At 35.7% G+C, this 16,983-nt stretch overlaps 1 protein-coding gene across 2 annotated transcripts in view; it reads right to left on the bottom strand.

The window, feature by feature from the left end:
- PTPRN2 (protein tyrosine phosphatase receptor type N2) overlaps window positions 1–16,983 on the bottom strand; it is a 641,953-nt gene that overhangs the window by 354,690 nt on the left and 270,280 nt on the right. For both annotated transcript variants that reach the window (XM_064638038.1, XM_064638047.1), the window contains one exon: window positions 1,676–1,755. In XM_064638038.1, the coding sequence (XP_064494108.1) occupies window positions 1,676–1,755 (80 nt within the window). The remainder of the gene's footprint in view (window positions 1–1,675; window positions 1,756–16,983) is intronic.

Below are 16,983 nucleotides of genomic sequence, written 5' to 3'. Positions count from 1 at the left end.
TCCATTTCAACCAGAATTTCCAATCTCTCTGAGGTATGAGAAGAAGAACTACATGTTGTATTTAAATACAGGCAAAGGACATATTTATACAAGAGCAAACAATATTGTTGTGTTTTCTATTCCTTTCCAAATAATTCTTAAATACACTTTCCTTGTTCAACTGATAATGGAGACTGAATTGTCATTTCCATCAAATTACCTATTACTACACTAACTGTATTACTTTTTACACATATAAGTTTGCATGTAAAGCTATTTTTTCTCCATATGAAAATTTTTTAACAGTAATTTACATTTAATTTCTTCTGCCATTTTGAATCCATTTACTCAGTCTGGTAAGGGTTTTATACATTTCTAAGATCAAGTTTCACCTTTAAAACTGTGAATAATTCAGTATTATTAGTGGGATTTCTCATCATCCTGTTCACAGTCCCAACAGAGACCCTTCCACTTTCTCTCCCTATATCTAGCCTTTTAGAAAACTAATATTTTATTTCTAATCTGTTTCCTGCTTCTTAACCAGTTACTGATTCACCATTTTGTTTTTCATATTCCATATTGTAAGAAACTATTAGTTTCCTTAGAAACTTACAGAAAGACCTTGTCAAAAGCCATTGGCAATCTAGGCAGGATCTACCAACAGCATCATATTTGTTGATCCCTTCAGAGAGGTTGAACAGGTTTACAAGACAGGGAGGGCATTGCTAAAAAAAAGGCATATTAATTTTTCCCAGGAAGATATTACACGTTCAGGAGTCACATAATTCAATACTTACTTTCTTTTAATTTCTTATTTTTGACAGTAGACATCTAGGGTTTTTTAACATATTAAACCCTTTTAAGAAAAATTATATCCCATTTGCTATTCTCTAATTACCAGTTAACAAGACCCTTCCTGAAAAGGAATATTCTGTCATGGGAGCTACCCCAGTTCTTTCTATAATTTAATTCATCCATGGTGAAGCAAAAGTAGAAGTTAATGGACAGTTTGTGGCTCCTGGTATTTATTTAAATGAACTTTTTCTGTTTCTATTTTCAAGCAATATTGCAACTTGTTTACTTCTGATTTTTAAAACCTACCAACTGAGTAATTTGGAAACAAATCAGTTATCAATTCAGTTACTTTGCAGAAATTATTTCTTGCACTCAAAACCCCATAACAGCCAAACTGACAAGGAGCCAACAGGAAGTAGCTTAATTCTAGAAATGCAACCTTTATTCCCAAGATTAACTTGTCATTGAAATTGTTTAACAGCACACCAACAAAGACATATATTTACCATTTTTTTAATCCAGAAACTAAGGCTAAGATGTAATAACATTTTTTTCCCTGAAAAAAAAATGTATCAGAAAAGTGAAGGCATTACATCCTAGATTAGATGACTAATCTGTTTTTATGAGCTCATGACAACACTGAAGAGTTTTTCGCCATTCTGGAACTTGACTACAAGTCTCTAACTCATTTTCTTGACAAACAAGGAAGTCTCAAACAGTTTTAATTGAGTCAGAGATGTTAAGTTTCAATTTTCCATGTGCCACTCACCTCTGAACTGTCTCTCTCTTTAAATGTCAGTCTTCTGGGAGAATAGGATGTGCCTGTGCTGTTTGTAGTGCCACTGACTGCTAAACAGACGTGTGGGTGGTCACAGTTTGGGGGTGGAGGACAGGGACTTACCTGCTTCTTTGGCAACATCTGCAGTTGAAATGTTTTGGAGGTTTGAGTGCACTCTGAAGGTCACAGCTGGTCCCAGCACGCTGAAAGAGATTATTAAAAATGTAAGATTCATGATCAAGAGACATGGCATAATATTCCTTATCAAAATAGGTTTTTAAAGAGAACCTATTAAGACACCATTTAGCGCTCTTCCTTTTGCTTCATTAGCTACATTTGCATACATTTTTATACCTCTTGTGGTTTCTTGTGTGTATCTTGTGCCTGTTTGAAAGAATTTCAACAACATTAACTAAACTTCAGAACACTCCTGTAAATAGTATTCTCATTAAGAAGGTGGCAAAATGGAGGCACTGAAATTGTTATTCACCCAAGTACAGCATAGACCATCACTGGAATTCAGCATCCAAAGAAGATTACAGGTAGTTTCACATTTTATTTGCTTAACATCAACACAAGCTTAGTCCTGTTGTCACAACCGCAAGTCAGAGGGACAACATAGAAACTCAGAATATTTATCTTGATCGTATTCTGCAGGAACACATGCGGGGAAAAGATTTTGAACGTATCTGATCCAAGAGCTGATTCTGATCAGAAAGATACCGCAAAGTATTTATCTTTTAACAACAGAAGTAATCACCTCTGAATAACTTATGAGGGGAAATGATTTGACACTGCAGCGACCTTTCTGGGTGTAGCCTGATGGTCCTTTACAGCACTAAAACCTACAGGACCTTTACAGAGGAAGGTACTGGTTAGCCAGATGAAGAGAGGCAGAATAAAGTACTCAGGGTTTCACAAAAAAATATCATTGTGCACTTGTAAAGAAAAATAAATCCATACAAGTAATGTTGCATTAATTCTCCATCCATCCCAATAAATATACAATTCACGTACACATCTAATGAAAAGAATGAAGAAATTTCAGTTTGGATGTCCTCAAAACTACATTAAAATACTTATCCATGAAAAATATAAAAAATACATACAAACACATGGTAAATATAGTTCTGAAAAAAAATTGTCGGTAACAAGAGACTATGGAAATATTAATGTAAGAATTTACAGAGGAGAAGAGTGTAGGTGCTAAAGGAGAACAAAAATTGGCCCTATTTTATAAAAGTTTACTTACATATTATGTATTATGCAAGTTTCTATGTTTTTATTATTCATATTATCAGTGAAAAGAATTACACTTATACTATGAGGAAAAACCCTACTTATAAGGTGAAGTACATTGGCTGGACTCATATATTAACATATTTTGACCTTCTATAGCTGTGGCTTATGAGAGAATGAAATTTGAAAAATTGCTGCATAAAAGAAATAAATTGAAATATATTTTTGTTGCAGGGCTTGAAATGAAGTATTAAATTATTTTTTAGTAATATGTTCATCTTCTGCATTCATAAAATGGAGAGCACTTAATGAAGTGTGCTTAATTGCATCACACATATCCTAGACAGAAATACCTCTAAACTTTTTCCATTTCAGGCACAAAAAATCTCTATTATTAACCATAAGACTTTGCTTTGAGGTCAAAAAGGGAATCAGAGTAAGAATAAGAAATATTCTTTTAATCTTTTAGTAGCAAAGCAAGCATTGTGCACATTTTATTCTGGACTTAACAGGAACTACCACTAATCAATAATTTTGCTCCAAATACTCCTTGAAGAAGGGAAGAAAAAACCCAGAGATTTTACTGCTAAAGGACACTCTAGATGCCCAGTCACTAATGGCTAAGAAACACTTTTAATAACGTTAGGTAATTATAAAACATTTCTCAACATCATATTAATATTGTAGATCATAATACTCAACAATTGCAAAGTACTTTTTATTTGAGATAACTGCTTTACAAAATTCCAGGCTGTTCCCCAATTCTGTCACTAATACTAGGATAATCAACTATAAAATGCACCTAGGAATTTCAGGATACCAAACACTGAATATAACTACTGCCCTTTCTGCATTGCCAACGTAAGAGAAATGCTGATTTCTCTCTGGGTGCTCAGATATTTGCAGGGCAATGAGCAATCTGCTTTAAATATAAGTAGGTATCACCCCAGTACAGAGCTGTTGCATAACAAAGATGGAGGGAGGAAACTTTAGATATTCTGCTCAGATCTTCACTGCATAGTCCACTACAGCTGAGAACCTGGAACGAACACAAAGTTTCAAGCACGACGTAGTTACACTTTGGCTCTATCAGCAAAGACATAAAAAGTTTCCTGCCCTCCTTCCCTTACTTGAGAGTTTTTCTTCTATTTCTTGGCCACTCCCCACCTCATCCCCATCGTTCTCCCCTGCCCCACTCCCCGCAGCCCTGCACTTCTTGGCATCATTAAAGTCACATAGATTAAAACTGGATCATTTCAGAGACCCAGCCCAGGCAGTGAGAGACGGGGATTTCTGAGGAGTGAAGCCTTTCAGCAGCCATGGCACTATTCTCTAGTGACTCCAGCTGGATAATCCAGGAACACGAGAGGATCCAAGTCATGCCCACTTATGTGCTGCCACAAACACTGTCATTTCTCCTCACTACTCAAGGAAATAAAGAGCAAAAAACAGGGTGGGGAAAAAAATTCTTTATGCAAGTGGGATGCTATTGTGCTAATGCTATCATTTTCCAGGAAAGAATAAATCTCAGAATCATTTAAAACACCCACTCATATGTTGCTCTGTAGGATATTGTTTTCCTTTGAATTCTTGTACATAAGAAATCACCTGAGCACCACACCAGCATGGCTTCACTAGGCATATTCACAAAATACAAAAAATAAAGTAGCTCTTGTCACAACTTTTTGCACCTTGGCATTCTGTTTATTTAAAAGCAAATAAAAGACCTCGAGATTACTTGGTCAAAATTGCATTTCTGCCTGATGTTTTGGGAACTGACTGCTTCAGGAGCTCATAAAATGAGATTTTTCTCATGGGGGGCTTCTGGCAAAAGCACTCAATAAATAAACATTTCAATAACAAAAGATGGCCTTTGGGGAATTCCTCACTGTTCATTATGTATCGGATGAGAACATTTAAACAAAACCAGTAATTATTTGACTGCAAAATATTTTTTAAAGGTTTTTTAACAAGAGGTCAACCAGCCTGAAAAAAGGTTCCAAGATGTATAAAATGCACCCCTGATAGTTCCTAACCAGGAATTTTAAGCCGGGTAAATGAGACTGCTTTTCTGTGAGGCTGTCAAACCTCTGAAGCCTCGCTAATATTAATGGCAATTGTCTTTACAAGGCTCTAAGTACAGAGCCTCGCTGAAGTGCACACGTTTGTTTATGACCTGACGAATTGCAAACAAACCATTCCCACAGCTGAGGGAGGTGCTGGGGGGAGCAGAGGCATCCCTCCTGGCTGCTTGCATCAGCCAGCACTCAGCTGGGGAGGGGAGAGCACTCAGAGAGGTAACCACAATGTCCGGGCTAACCTAACCTACATCTGAGACACACAGCTGCTGCCACTGAGATTAAAAATGTTATAGAAACGTGATTAAAACAATATTTTTTTGTCTATCCCTCCCCCAAGCTGTATGCTACTACAATTGCACCTATGCAAATTTGTAGTCGACTCTTCTGATATAAATGAACTTATACCCACCTAAGTAAGAGAAGATTGGGAGTTTTGGAAGGCATCTGGACTATACAATTGTAACCACACTAAGGACTTTTTTCTTACATATTGTTAGGATGATTTTTTGAATAAAGGTAAGCAGTCCTGGCTTCACAGCTAATAAACAGTGACTTCTCCCTACACAAAATGTAATGTCTGTTGCAATGACCTGCTAAATTTATTACTCCAAATTTACTGACTAATTACCTCCTCTGTTGGCTGTCACAACTTCTGTTTTTTTTTTTTTTTAAATTTCAGTAATGTTGCCTTCAGTCATAATAGGGCTTTTTTTAACAAAGACATTCAAAGCATATTGCAAATTGTCACCCTTATGTGCTGTTGTCTTTTATTCTGTTTACTAGAGATGAAATAATTACAGTGTTTATACCAAAATGACTTGAAGGTTGATTGCTGATTTAATAATATCCCCTCCCCTTGGGTTTATATTTCTCATCTGAAGGTGGGAGGGTACAACACACACAGAAACAAAGAATATTCTTTGTGTAAAATAGAAGTATCTCCTTTCATTAATTGTTTTATGACTAACAACATTCTTCTTATATTTTCCCTGTCAACAAATGAATGATCTGAATAAACAGAGCTGGAGCATGATCAATATGGCAAGGTCCATATCACTTTCAAGCCATAGGTTATAATTATATTTATGAATGACAGGATTTGAATCTCCATAAATTATGTACCAAGCTTTGCATGCCTATTCCTCTCCCTCGTGTGTGTGTACTTCAGTATTACAATATCACACCGAAGGTTTACTGTGAGATACAGTCACAGTCTATCATACCCCCTAGTGGAAAAGGATTTGAGAAACAAGTGCCAACATGGTTCTGTGTACTCTTGAAGATGAAACATAGAGCTGATGCCAGATGGAAATGAGTTGAGGTGGCACTGCATTTTTAAGAGATACAGGCAGAGTTCAATTTCTCAAGACTGGAGGAAGATGAGGAGATTAGGATTGGATATTTCCAACATGAAACATTCTCTTAATGACCCTATTTCATAAAACAGAGCTTGCCTTAATAAAGCTTAGATTTGAAATTAAAGTCTCTACTTGTCTATATGTTCATTTCAAAATCCTTTAATCTCTGGAGGTTAAGAAAAGCAATTAGTAACGCTCCAGAGGACTGTGCAAAGCAAATTTTATAGCAGTGAAGGTAATTGTCTCAGGAAACGTTTGGTGGGCTTGAACTAATGACTTGCAATGTGTACACATTTCTGTTCTTTCTGTGTTTAGGAATTTGAAGCTTATGTCCATTGTTTATATTGCAATGAAGCCTTCTTTTCACCTTCTCAATTTTGGAAATTTTAAAATATTCCTGTGGCTATAAGTGTGTTATATGTTACATATAGAAGTATATAAACATACTTATGTCAAATCAAATTAATGGAGAAAAGCACATAATTAAAAGCAGCATTTTTCTCCTACAGTTTTTTTTATACGACATGATTTACAGAGAAAAGCAAAGGCAGAAAATTTCAGCTGAACATTGACGTATAGTACACAAATGGATTAAGAAGTGTACACTGGCTATTTTTTTCTCCTGATAGTCAGATGAGCTGTAAATCAATTGACCACTTGATTCAGGCTTCACCAACATTTTGGACCAGAACTGTCGACCAGAATTTATTTAGTGAAGCATTGCATCATACTTTATTTATATTACATAAGCAGGTGCCTGACTAAGCTTCTAAGATTCAGGAAAGCTGCAAAGGATATCTTGTGATGATCTGCTACAAAATAACACCCCTGAACCACTGAGTAGAGAATTATTGATCATCACTCAAACTTAATACTAAAAAGGCACACATCTCTCACTGTTTAATATCTTTCCTGTTCAAAGATTTGGTTCACTTTGCACCTGAACTGCACAAATGTCGATGTACAGCTGTATGTATTCTGACATTCCTATTGACAGGTATGTATGCACAGCCAGGGATCAATTAAAAAAAAGTCTTTTTCTCTTTTAGCAAACTGAGCTTTTTGAGCTCTCATCTGGAAACTCTTAACATGCTCCTTAAACTGCAGAATGATACACAGGGTTCCAGAACATACAGCCAATAACATATTATGTATTATATTTATATCCTATATAAACTAAGCATGAACTTTTTGTTTGCAACACTGTCTAAAGAAATGTGGTCCTGCACTAAACACATGGCATGGAGAGCAAAAGTTGTACTCCCATCACACCTGGTGTCTGATGATGACCAGGAACTAAAGATGGAAAAGTAAAATCCCTGCTAAGGGAAGGACATTAACTGCAGTTAGTGGTTGATTTCCTATCTTGCATTTATTAGTGTTTTTCTCACCAGGCTGGGAGGTGTAACAGATACACCACCCAGTTTAGATAGATTGGCAGTTTCAGAGCAATCATGTCCTGCAAATGTAACTACATGGAAACAAAACTTGGGTTTGGATTTGATGGTTGCAGCTCAGGTTTACTTCTGCAAGCTGCAGCCTTCGTAAACCAGGTGAGTACCTGGACACCTTGTCGTGCCCTCTTCTCTCCCCCTGGAATAAGTGCCATGGAGTGACTGCATGGAGCACCATTTCAGGGGGAGAGGAGAGGGCACGACCAGGTGTTCAAATAATGAAATGCCTTCTGGCTGACACACTGTTGTCACTAGAGTAATTTCAAGAGTGAAGTCACAGAAAAAGGATGACTGGTCCAGAAAGGGATGCTCTCCAAAAACAGCAGTCCATGTCTGATGGGTCTCTGATACCAATTCTAAAAGATGGAATTTAAATTATTTTACCTTAATCATTAATTTTATATTAATCATTTTATCTATATGCATCAAAATCATGCTAAATACACTGCTCCTAATTTACACTGCAAAAGGCGATGAAAGAGTATTTTAGAGATTTTACAACTTGCTTTATCTGAGCTGAAGATTATTTTGCTAAGCCTACAATTTAAATGATTTAAAAAAGAGACAACACTCAATTTAGAGATTGATGCTACACTCAGTTTGTCCTATTTTTATTCTTCACAAAATGCAACTTTTGATGATTACTCAATATCTATGAATAATTTGCGGAGTTTTAAAATAATTTTTCTATTAATCTGTCACAAGCCATGAAACTTGACATTTTCACCACGCTGAGTACATGAAAGTTGCCAGCTTTGCCTGCCATGCAAATAAGGTTCTTAATTACAGTATTTAAAAGAACAAACCACACAAGTGCTATAATTTTTTATGGTAAAAAAAAAAGTGTTTGGACCCTGAGAGAGTGGGAAAATGGTCTCAAAAAGCTGCTTAAATGTACAGTGATTTTTCTTTCACTCCCCAAGGATTAAGCTAAAGGATAAAATTTATGTCATTTGAAAAAATAAAAATCGTATTCTATTTATATTTCCATTCTCTTTCTTTTTACCTTTATACCGACAAACAGCAGACATTTTTTAATTTTCACCCAGTAAGCTTTCAATGCATTTTCCTGACTTCAGGTCTACCTACCCTCTGCACACCTGTGTTGTTAATGGAGTCAGCTGGAATCACATGTAAAATTTGTCTACTGGGATGACAGTCACCTTATGCTCAGTTTGCACAAGTGGCTTTTACTCCTTAATGAAGAGCATGGCTCAGATGTTGGGATTGTTGCAGAGGTACAGGTTCACCATGCTCATGGTTTTGATAGGATCCGTGTAAGGGACAAATTTCTTGGATGAGGATTAGGCTGCACAACCAAGGAGAAACCCCCAAATTTTGATACAGTTTTAGTTCAAAAGGCTACAAAACTCTAAGTGCTACAACCAGAGCTCTCATGCTTGCCCTCTTAATAACCTGTTGGCTTCTCCTTTGGCTCTGAGTGGACCAACTAGAAGATTTGTTCTTGAGGTTCCCCTGCCAGCTGTGAGGTAGAGATACTTGCTTTTTAAGGGAGGCACTGCAAGTAGAATTTATTGGGCTTTTTCAGTCGTATACATATACAGATGTGTATTTGCTCTGACTGTCTTTATGGCTCTTAAGGAACCCAAACCTTTCCACAGGAGCGTTGTGGTGCAACTCATTGACCCAGATATGCAATATTTATTGGCTAGTGTGTAAAAAAATACTGCAAAAGAATTATTTGTCTTTCTCAGCTGGGTCAGTGGGTCTGTAATATTCATTCAATCCAACCATCAAGGCCACAAAAAAGAGGAAAGAAAAAAGTGCATTTGTACATATAGGAGAATCAGGTAGCCAAGGGCAAGAGGATCAAGAAAGACATAGATGTAAGATACTTTTGTCATATATCTTCCAAGGAATTATTGTTTTAAACAAATCCCTACATTATAATCTTTTTCCATTTCTAATATTAGTAATTCTATTTGTGAACCAAGCTTTAGTTCAAGAGTGAGAATCACAGTGCTCTGTTTCTATTCTCATATCTGTCACCAAATTCTGTACCATTTTAGGGAAAATGAAGCAAACTGCCTTGAGTTTCAATTTACCCATCTGTAGAATGGAAATTATTACCTGTTAATAATATGTGAAATGTTATATAAATGAAATGCAATGGCATATATTCCGTGACTTGCTTGAGAGAAAGGAATATATCCTGCCTACCCTGTAATGTTATTAACTTTAATTTCATTAAAAAAGGAATATCACAGCATTCTCAGTCACACAGGAGGATAGTAGTAGAGAAATATGAAGTTACAAAAAGGTAAACTTCAGAAGGTCACTTATCTGCAAAAACCTTCTCTTGAGTAGGGACCTATGAGTTCATGGAAATGTATCTGTAAACCAGATTCATTCTCCTTTTGCTTACACAAATGTAAACCCTCTGTTTTAATGAGATGAAATGTTGTAATGAAAAGCCAAACATCATACACACTATTTGTAAGAATCTCCTTAGATTTTTATGGTCTTTCTCTTTTGTCACCTAGAATTCATAAAATGCTGCAGGCCAAAATCCTTCTTGTTATTTTAATGATTTTTATATTGTTTTAGCAGGCAAGTTCAGGGAAGAAGGCGGAATGATCTTGGTTATATGCACATTCATTAAAGAAAAGCACACAAAATATATTATATTGTACCTTAGGGGAAAAGCCACAAGACTAATGTAATGCTAAGGTTGTGAATTGACACATTTTTAAGTAAGGAAATGCAGAGTCGAAACTTTCACCTTTTTTTGTTTCCTTATCATCATTCCTTTAAAAACTGATGTATCTTTATATTATAAAGTAGTTGTCAAATAAGACAACATATACCAGAAAACACAGTGTAATTTCCTATAAATGCCTGCATGCAATGAGTTATAGCAGTACATTTTTCAGATAATTTGTTTCCCAGAGTCATTAAATCTGTGGAAGAAGTCAAGTTTGACTAAAAGGGGTTCCATTATTTCTGAGTTATGCTTTTACAACATTTTAAACAAGATTATGTCAAATATCCATAGGCTGTTGGTTTGCTAGTTAAAATCAGAGAACAGATGACAAGTACTGCTCAACTTTTTTGAAAGGTGAATCTTTTTACTAAGACTAAGAATAGCACAGGTTCCAATTGAAATAAAAATCTTGCTTAATTTCTGGAAAATAAGTGGAATGGAAATAAAAATTCAATCTGTTGCTATTTTATACTACAGTATCTTAAGGGGAGCAGGATGAACTATATGTTTTCCGTGTGCACAACACTAGAACATTCCTCTCAGTAAATCTAAATGACATAGATGGCAGAATCCAGAATTTGTCAATCTAGAAAAAAATTTTGCAAGAATAGTAATCCACAGGTGTTCAACATTAAACACAAGAAAAGATTAATCACACCAAATAAATGAGAAATCAGTCATGGAGAATCTGCACGGTAGAGGGAAGTCTGCAGATACAAACCTAATAAGACACTGTGCTACCTGTCCCACTACTGCTCAGTGGTTAAATAATCCTCCCTCACACTATCCTGCTTCTCAATAATTTCCTGAGATGTTCACATTTAGAACATACATACACCAGATGTCATAATACATCAGCACGGTGAAGTGAAAATACCAAGTATTGTTCCAGGGTTTAGGTTCTGGATGACTGAATGTGATTAACTGGTTGATTGAATTTTTCAGATGTTATAAAAATAACATGACAAACAATGAACAAAACCTATATGGCATGATTAGGACACTATAGCCAATGCATGTGTTCATAATAGGTGAGGCTGGAAGCTCCACTCATCAGCCTGCCTGCCCAACACTTCCGATTTGAACGTGTTTAAAGCTTCTCCAAACTTCCACCACTTGGTTTGATTTTCAGACATCTTCCTCACTTCAAGTTCTTTTCACTGGGATGGTTGGCTGGCTTTTCAAATTGTATTTATTCCAACCCAGCCGTTTTAGCTCTTCCTAAGAATAAGGATAATGACAGGTAATGTTTGGTTGTGTAAGGCTTTTCTTTGAAAAGGGGGTGCAAAGTGTCTCTAACCCCACTGCTTGGAAACAGAGATTTGAAGTGTGGCGAGAATGTGCTTGTAACTGCCCTCATGGTAAGCCTTCCAAATTCAAGCTTTTGTTAGAATCACTGTTTCCTTAAAAGACATAGTTGGCACTTCATTTGTAGAAATGCAATCTTTCTTTTCAAACTATTTTTTCAGTAGGATCTCTGACATCCAAAGATGAATGATGGTCAAGCAGTAGAGAAGACCAATATTTTCAGGGGGCTTAATTTCAATTTTATCAGACTTCGGAAAGTATGTTGCACATAAGGTATGGAACTATGAAGATGTAGGTCCTCCTGTTACTTTGAATTCTGCTGATACCATCCACTTCAGATTCAGACTCAGACTCGGTTCATTCAAAGCCAGATCATTTCAGGAATTTATTTATTTATTTTAGAGGCCAAATAGCATTGTCTGAACTGAGAGTTGACTTCTGGGACTGCTGAATGCTCAGGATGGTAATTGAAGGTGATGGGATCTCAGTCAGTGAAGTTCTTTGCAGAAGAGGCTGAACAAGGTATACTATGAGACATCACACTGGTCACGTATTGGCAAATGCTTTGACAGTAACCTTTTCATGCATAACTCCAGCTATGTGTGGTCCTAATAAAACCCCATGTCTCATATGAGTAAAATATATTGCTTCACGTTTGTCAAGCATTTTGATAGTGTACTGAAGAGCACCACAGGAAAAAAACCTAAACCAAAGCAGAAGGAAATGGGATTTCTGACCTTAAAGCAGAATTTGAATAGAGTGCAACAAATAAAACCTGAACTCACACATTTAACAATGAAAATAAAATGAAACATTGAAAAGCTACTCATTAACCAAGTAATCTTTTTTCTGCTGTGGATAGTACAGATAGCTGCAGAAAAATATATAGATATGACTGAATATTTCAGGACTGTATCATAAGTAGAGTTTTTCAAAAGATTAGTCACCTGAACAAACAAAAAATTTAAGAAAAAATGGCTTGAGTTCAGACCAAAGTCAAATTTTTGTTTATTATTATCACTAAAATAAAAGCATTTTCCTTATAAGACAAACCGTTAAATTTTGAAACTAGTCATTACTTTGAATTTATAGTATTTTCCTTTCAAAACACAGACCACCCTACTGTATCTGCTATAAAGTTTTAAAGGTATTTTTCAGCTGAAGTCTTCATACAGTTTCCCTACATACCTTCAGTTACCTGAATTTTCATTTTTTGTATAATAAACTATTCAAGTAAAACACTGGATTATCTGTAGCCTCAGTGTGGGTAGGGAGCACTGTCAGGTGAAAGCTGAACAACCAACCTTAATCCTGGGTGTTGGAGCTTTAGACTCTGAAAGATGAGTGATTTGGTCTTTTAACTTAGCTTTGGATGTATAATACAGATGCAACAAACCATTCATGATAGGGGAAGACTGGTTAAATGTTATGGCTTTGCAATCCAGGACATTATATCAGATAACCAGAATCAGCTTTTTCAACTTGAAAAATCTATTTATATTACCATCTGAAATGTAGCCTAAGTATCCTGTTCATTCCCAATATTATATATCTAGATTATATGCTTACATATAGTCAGTTGTTACACTTCAAAACAACAGCAGCATATAGAGATTAATGTCATTTTATGGAATGAATATAAAGTGCTCTGATACCGGTTTTCCACTGAAAAATTATATATGGAAATGGAAACGTTAGTTAAGTTATCACATCTCCTGAAAGGACAGTTCTTTGAGTACTGAGTTGAAGTATATTCGAAGGCAGAAATGACAAAGATGCCGTTAAGATGAATGGGTGGAGGAAGTTAAAGCAGAACAAAATGGGGAAAAAAGAGACACCTAGAGGGAAAGACCTTCAATAGCAATTGTGAAAATCATATCAGTCTAGAGAGAATGCAATATTCGGTGAAAATCTAACTCTTAACTGGAGGCTGAGAATGGTAGGATATAAGGTCTGAAATACGATGAAATCAGAATAATCTGTTTTCTTTCTGTACAAAGGTCTTCAGCTAAGCCAGAGCTGAAAACTCCCTTAGCAAAGTTCTCACTAAATACCCCAAATATGAGAACATTAAATAAAAATCTGGAAATAATTTGTATTCTCATCAGAAACCAAATAAGTCATCTATGTTCTAGTCAGTGGCTTTGACTTTTAATTCTAAGCATCCTTTCTACTACCTTCAAAGGTGAGCTTACAGAGTTTGGTATTTTTATTGTATTTGGATGGTTTTTGATAAAGTCTCATGTTTGTAAGTCTATTCTATAACATTTGAAGAACTGCAATTACATGAAGAAGGTCAATGTTGCAGATTGCAAAGTCATATTTTTTTTTAAATAGGTACAAATCCTCCTAACATTACTACCCATCTGACTTCAATCCATGATACCAGTCCAACAATCAATCACCAGGGGCATTGGACATCGATAATTAGATTATAAAATCATAACTATAGTCATTTTACGTCTGCTTGCATAATTACATCAGCATGCTAATATCCTTTTAATGGTCTCTAATGATGTAATAAGAAATAATGGAATTTATTTGACAGCTACATAACCATTAACACAACATATTAAGCATAACTATTACTTCCATAAAGATTCAGGCTGTGTCCAAAAGTGACAACTAACATGTTGGATCTTTTTTTCAACGTTGAAATATTTCTAATTACGAACTCCCTAAATCTATTCCCACTCATCTGCTTCCCAGGGTGAGCAAAGTTTATGTCAATGCAAACTTGACAACAAATCAGCTGAAGAAGTGGACTGAGTGCTCTGGAAGTCAAGCCTGAGGCTATACTGTGAATTGAAGGCTATCAGTAAAGTTGGCAGGATTGTGAAAGACAGAAGATAAGATAAGCTGATTACAACCATGCATCAACTAATCAAGAGCTAACAGAGGGAATTGATAGGAATCCATAGCAATATATAGGGAAGAGTGAAAGATATTTGCAGACAAAACTAACCAAAGGCAGTAATTTTTTAGTGAAGTCCCTTTAATGTATTTTTTTTCAGAGAAAAGGGCAAGAAACTCTTAACTGAGAATTTAAAGAGCCTTAAAAGAACTCACCACTTACCCTCTCTCCTCAGTTCTTCTTACACTATTCCAATTTGATGTGATGACTTTGTCTACACTCTCAAATTAACCCCATTATCCTCATTAACATGTCTTTACTCTGAAATCTCTTCAATGATCTAAAAAAATCCAAGTCTACACTGTTACTTTCGAACCATTAGGAATTCTTCGAGAGAAAAGAAAGAACTGAGAATTTTAGGCCAAGCAAATACTCAGGTCAAAGTTCAAAGTAGGCTAGTACAACAAATTCCCACCCCTTTTATAAATCCTTAATCTTCAGCCTTACTGGTAGTTTTTTCTACATAAATTCTCCATATTTTAAAAAAATGAATCTCTAAGAAAAAGAATACTTTTGGTTGCCAGTGAAATAAAATAATGCAAATCACCCATGATTCCAAAGCCCAAGTAGAAAACATATTTTCTGAAAGACCTCATTCTCACACTTTGATATGTCAGTTGTGGATATGACACGGCATCGAGTTTTTCCTGAAACTCTTGTTTTCCAGATAGTGATGCAGCGATAAGAAAACAACAAATCCAAAAATTGTTAACCCTTTTCTCGGCAAGGCCTTTTTCTAGAGACTCTACTGCTGTTATATCTACAGCTCCACATTTCTTCAGTATTTCATGGGTTTAACCTGAGTCAAAGTGTCTCATTCTCTTGGACAAAGAAAATTTATTATGGATGAATTCTCACTAATCTGAGATTCAGTATAACCTTTCACAGATTTATAGATCATTTAAAAAGGCAAAGACTGATAAAAACACTGTAGAAATAGAATTCTCAGTTGTGATTGGAGTTACTGTAACTCATAACATACTTTTAAGATACTGACCCTACAGGTACTTTCAGTGCAGTCATATCACTGCATATTAATAGATGCAAAATAACCAGCTTCCCTAATTTTGCACATTAAAATAAAGAAAAGGTTGATCATAGCTAGCCATATTTCTGGAGGGATATTTTTCATTAGAGAATGAATCTACAGTCTACCAGTTGCAATGTTGTTGTGATTTATCAAATGATAAAAAATAACCAAAAGCCTTTATACTAACAATCAGAAAGGTAGGTGAAAGTGCTCTTGTACTGTAAATGAATGAAGTTAATGATGCAGAACCTGCTGATTCCAGCAGACGAATTGTTCCATGGGATTACTCCTTTAAATGTGCAGTAGTTTATCTGCTAGTGTTCAAAGTCAAGGATGCAAGTTCTCTTTACAGGGAAGATAATAGAATATCATCGGGGTTTGTAATTTAAAAACTCAGTTTTCATAAAAATGTATTTCATGGAATACAACCAAAAAACATTCATCAAACAAAGCAAACAAATATGGGATTATTTTCCTTCTCAATAATTAAAGTCAATGTGTCTGGTATTTTTCAGGTTTCTAAAAAGATTTTTTTCCCCAGTAGTCTATTTTTCCATACATATACAGTAATAAAAGGGGTAGAATTTTATTTCCAATTAAGAATAAATACTTCCACTATAGATGAAACATCATGAGACTATGATTTAGAGCATTAAACAATGAATTCTGCAACTGAAAGTTAAACAAAAGCTGATGTCAGCACAAGTGAAGCTGAGAAAGACTCTGCACTTCAGCAACCCAACCCATGGGCCAAAGCAAGCAGCCCCAAGCACTCTGAAACCCAGGCTACCTGGACATCAGTCATTTTCTGTGCACCCAAGATGTGGCTTTTTCCAGCAAGTTGTTGAAACCCTCCCACAGCTCACCCTTCTTTGCCGTTCCTTTTATATCAAACTACTTTTATTTTCTGTTTTATAAAGAAAGAATGAAGTTTTGTGAAGTAAATGTTCCTACCAAAATGCTTTCAGAAAATCCTCACTCTAAAGCTCTTTGCTGGACATAACAGATCCATAACCTCCTAGTTCATGACATTAACATGCAGAGCATTCATCAGTATGAATCATAGGAGGAAAAACAGTAGCTCAACATAGTTGAACTCCCTGTGACTTTTTAAATTAAAGTAGCTGACCAAGCAGCACGACCCAGGGTGCCATGTGCCAGACTCAAAGCCAGGGACTCAAATTCTTTATTCATCTGTGATGTAACTTTTCCCCTCGGCAATGCTGGGTATAATGACCCTTCACAAGACTTTCCTTACCTAGAAGCTTTTACATAAGGTTGGTAATATTTTTACAGCACTTTGAACAGATTATTTTTCACTA

This window comes from Pseudopipra pipra, chromosome 1 (genome assembly GCF_036250125.1).
Source record: "Pseudopipra pipra isolate bDixPip1 chromosome 1, bDixPip1.hap1, whole genome shotgun sequence".
Classification (NCBI taxonomy): domain Eukaryota; kingdom Metazoa; phylum Chordata; class Aves; order Passeriformes; family Pipridae; genus Pseudopipra; species Pseudopipra pipra.
The sequence above is the reverse complement of the archived record's forward strand: the minus strand, read 5'-3'. Positions and strand labels throughout refer to the sequence as shown.